This window comes from Microtus ochrogaster, unplaced genomic scaffold (genome assembly GCF_000317375.1).
Source record: "Microtus ochrogaster isolate Prairie Vole_2 unplaced genomic scaffold, MicOch1.0 UNK3, whole genome shotgun sequence".
NCBI classification, from domain to species: domain Eukaryota; kingdom Metazoa; phylum Chordata; class Mammalia; order Rodentia; family Cricetidae; genus Microtus; species Microtus ochrogaster.
Genome location: NW_004949101.1, coordinates 3,859,319 through 3,863,407, shown reverse-complemented (window position 1 = coordinate 3,863,407; position 4,089 = coordinate 3,859,319). Strand labels below are relative to the sequence as shown.

Sequence of the window (4,089 nt, the reverse complement as noted above, 5' to 3'; positions counted from 1 at the left end):
AGAGAGAGAAGTGCAAGAGAGAGAGAGAGAGAGAGAGAGAGAGGAGAGAGAGAGAGAGAGAAAGAGACAGAGACAGAGAGAGATGCACATGAGTGTGAAGGTGCAGCACCTAGGAGCACATGCAGAACTAACAGGATGGCACTGGGTATCTCTAACATTCTCCACCTGATTGTCTTGAGGCAAGTTCTGTCACTGATCCAAAATCTTACCACTTCAGCTAGGCTGGCTGGTCACTGAGGACTTGGGACCTGCCTGTCTCTGCCCTGCAATGATGGGGCTACAGACATACAAAGCTTATGTTTTGATTATGCCTTACGTGTTGGAGAGTTAAATTCAGGCCCAATGCTTTCTCAGCGAGTGGTTTGACTGATGAAGCCATCTCCCCGTCCCCTGTGTTTTATTGTTGTTGTTGTTTCTTTTTGTAAACAGTACACGGAAATAGCAATGTGAGATGTTTCCAATGTCCCGTTTGCCCATTCCTTGTACCTGTGCCATGGTGCCAAGTAGTCATTTGATGTATTCTTTATTCTCATCACTTTTTTGAGGCTTGATAATTGGATTTCTGCTGTGGGGAGGAGCAGCTTCTCCTCTAACATTTGTTCAGTTCCTTATGTCTTTAATGTCCTGCCAGGGTACAGGGAACATCTCAGGGATATCGTTGCTTCTCCCTTGTTTTTTTTTTCTTCTATTTTCCCCTCTACCAGTGACCTGATAAAACCAAATCTACCACCAGCATTTGTGACTTAGGAATTACGTACTTTTGAAAAGAGTTTGAATTTTTGTGTTACTTTATTTTATTTTTTAAAAATAAAACATTTTTTCTCATTTTACACACCAATCCCAGTTCCTACTCCCTTCCCTCTTCCAATTCCCTCCACCTTTCCCCACTCTCCCACCTCCACCCCCCCCCATCCACTCCTCAGAGAGGGTAAGGCACATTGCTTTGAGGAACATCCAAGGCCTTCTGTTCTATATCTAGGCTGAGCAAGGTATTATCCAAAGAGAATGGGTTCCCAAAAAACCAGTACAAGCAGTAGAGATAAATCCTGGTGCCACTGCCAGTGGCCCTACAGTCTGCCCCAGCCATACAACTGTCAACCACATTAAGAAGAACTAGTTTGGACCTATGCTGGTTTCTTCCCAGTCCAGCTGTAGTTGGTGAGCTCCCATTAGCTCAGGTCAGCTGTTTCAATGTGTATCCCCATCATGGTCTTGACCTCTTGGCTCATATTCTCACTCCTCCCACTCTTCAACTGGACTTTGGGAGCTCAGTCCAGTGCTCCAATGTGGGTCTCTGCCTCTGTTTCCATCAGTTGCTGGATGAAGGTTCTATGGTGACATTTAAGATGGAATCATGTACTTTTAAAGGAATCAAAATAACTGTTTTCTCAATCAGGGTTGAAACCTGGGAGAAGACTGCTTTAGAAAAGCCACAGTTGTTCCTGCCGCTAGAGATCAGCCTGGGGCCAGGTATCCTGATCCCCACCAGAGTTAAGACCTTTGGCCTCATGGCTCCAGAAGTGCTAACTGGTCAGGTGTGGCGATGGTGGTAGTGTGTATGGGAGGAGGATGTGGTATATTTCTGCCTCACAATTACCCCCACCCTATGTCATATCTTAGGATTTGTTTGGCCAATAAGATTGCGGCATACACACACCAGCCTCAGACCCTGCTGGAGCCTTGCCTTTGATGTCACAATCTGACCTTCAGGCACTAATCTGGCCACAGCCAGTCATAGGCCAGATGGCAAAGTAAAGAAGACCACAGTAAGATGTGGAAGAGAACTGATCCTCAAGCCAAGATGAAAGCAGGAGATAGGCCCCAGACTTGCCATTCTCTGGCTCTGGGGTCTGCCACACAGACAACATTGCCACACCTTCTAGAACTGCCAGACTTTCAGGGCTTCTCCGTGTTTGAGGACATTAGCCATCACATCAAAGAAGTAGGAGCCCAACTGGTAAAGAAAGTGAACGCCATCTTTCAGCTGGACATCACCAAAGATGGGAAGACCATTCTGCAATGGACCATTGACCTTAAGAATGGTTCTGGGGACACGTACCTGGGATCTGCCCGGCTTCCAGCAGACACTGTCTTCATCATTCCTGACTCTGTATTCATGGAGTTAGTTGTGGGTAAGATGAACCCACAGAAGGCTTTCCTGGCTGGCAAGTTCAAAGTGAAAGGCAAAGTTTTTCTTAGCCAGAAGCTGGAGAAGATCTTCAGAGACTGGGGCAAATTTTAAGCATGAGCAAGACTTCTGGTGTATAATGTTGAGTGGCAGCCATGCTTAAACTGAAGATTAAAGGAAAAAAATAGCCAATATTTTTACTCAAATTCTTCCTATTCAAATTCAATTGATTTCCTGCTGATGTCTACATCTGCTGGGATCTGGGACAGTAAAAAGTGTTGGAGCCTAACACCTAAAACCTTTGTCCTTCCATTTTCTTTTTCTTAGCTGGGCTTATCCTCTGTTATGTCAATGTGAGGACACATGAAGCTGAACGGGTCATTCTGTTTGGATCTTAAAGCTGATGATTTTCTAAGATATGAGTATATCTTAGTATATATACTTTATATCTCTTTATATACACACACACACACACACACACACACACACACACACACACACATATATATATACCTTAGAAAAATATATAGCCTTTTTAGTAGTTTGTGTGGGAGTGATTTCTTATTAATAAAGAAACTGCCTAGGCCCATTTGATAGGCCAACCCTTAGGTAGGCGGAGAAAACAGAACAGAATGCTGGGAGAAAGAAGCTGAGTCAGGGAGTCGCCATGGTTCTCCCACTCCAGACAGACACAGGTTAAGATCTTCCCTGGTAAGACACCTCGTGGTGTTACAGGGATATTAGAAATGGGTTAGATCGATATGTAAGAGCTAGCCAATAAGAGGCTGGAACTAATGGGTCAGGCAGTGATTAAAAGAATACAGTTTCCGTGTAATTATTTCGGGTAAAGCTAGCCGTGCGGGCGGCCGGGTGCTGGGAAAGCAGCCTCGCTGCTCCTACTACAATAAGTTTGGAGCTTTAGGGGAAAGAAGTAAGTATGTGGGCACTATGCATGGTGATTTCGTTCCAGAAGGAGAGCTTACTACAGGTCTCAAGCCCCTGAGACAGTGATCTCTACAGCTTTGTGCTTGGAACCCGGCAATAGTGAGATCTTGTTCATGGCATAGTGTATCCTTTGTTGGATTCAAGCCAGGAAAGTTGAAGGGCCTGAAAGATATTCAAGGTGGTTCTTAGGCCAGATCATGTAGGAGAATTGTCCAGAAGCATCGTTCAAGTCTGTGTGATGGGAACCTTAGTTTTGGCTCAGTTGGTGTGGCCTGGGGAGAACGTGCCTTTCAGCCATGTTTCAATGTCAGTGGGGCCACCTTTGAAGAGCTTTTGCCCTCCTTTGCTTTTTGGGAAGGTTACGGTATTGAACACTGTTCTATGCAAGACCAGTGAGATGCTTTCATTATTTAAAGACAGGCTACATAGTTGTCTCTGATCCATTTCCAAAGCATTCATGTTCCTGGGAGTTTGTGCATTGGCATTTTAAGAATCAAGTTCGTGCAAGGGGTTTTCCTCTTTCTGGTAGCTTTCCTCACATGTTTTCTTGGACTGGTATGAAGCCAACTGCAGCTCATTTGGTCTCCGCAAGGGAGTATGCGCATCATTGGTTCACATGTGATCTGGGCGAATCTTTAAATATCTGAAACATAGATATTCTGAGGCTCATATGAAAGTTATGTCAGAACTTTGGTGATCAACACAGGTTTGTCTTCTTAGTCTATTTTACGCTGCTATAATACAACATCTGAGATTGAGTACTTTATATAGAAGAGAGGTTTGTTTGACTTATGGTCTCAAAGGCTAGGAATTCTTGGAGCATGGTGCTGGAATACTATTGCCATCCAAGAGGGCTTTTCTGTTGTGTTGTAAAATGGAAAAGGGCATCACACAGTGAGTGGTTTGCTAGTGGTCAAGTAAATTTTGTCTCTTATAAAGCTACTAGTAGCATCATGATGGTCCCATACTTAGGACCTCATCTCAACCCAAAGATCTCCCAAACATTCATCCTCTAG

General features: G+C 44.3%; 1 protein-coding gene across 1 annotated transcript; it reads left to right on the top strand.

The window, feature by feature from the left end:
- The first annotated feature begins 1,748 nt into the window (after nt 1-1,748).
- On the top strand, nt 1,749-2,242 carry Scp2d1 (SCP2 sterol binding domain containing 1). Its single transcript, XM_005365500.2, has one exon. It carries the CDS (start codon nt 1,772-1,774, stop codon nt 2,240-2,242), a length of 471 nt encoding a protein of 156 aa, XP_005365557.1. The 5' UTR covers nt 1,749-1,771.
- Nucleotides 2,243-4,089: the final 1,847 nt, after the last annotated feature.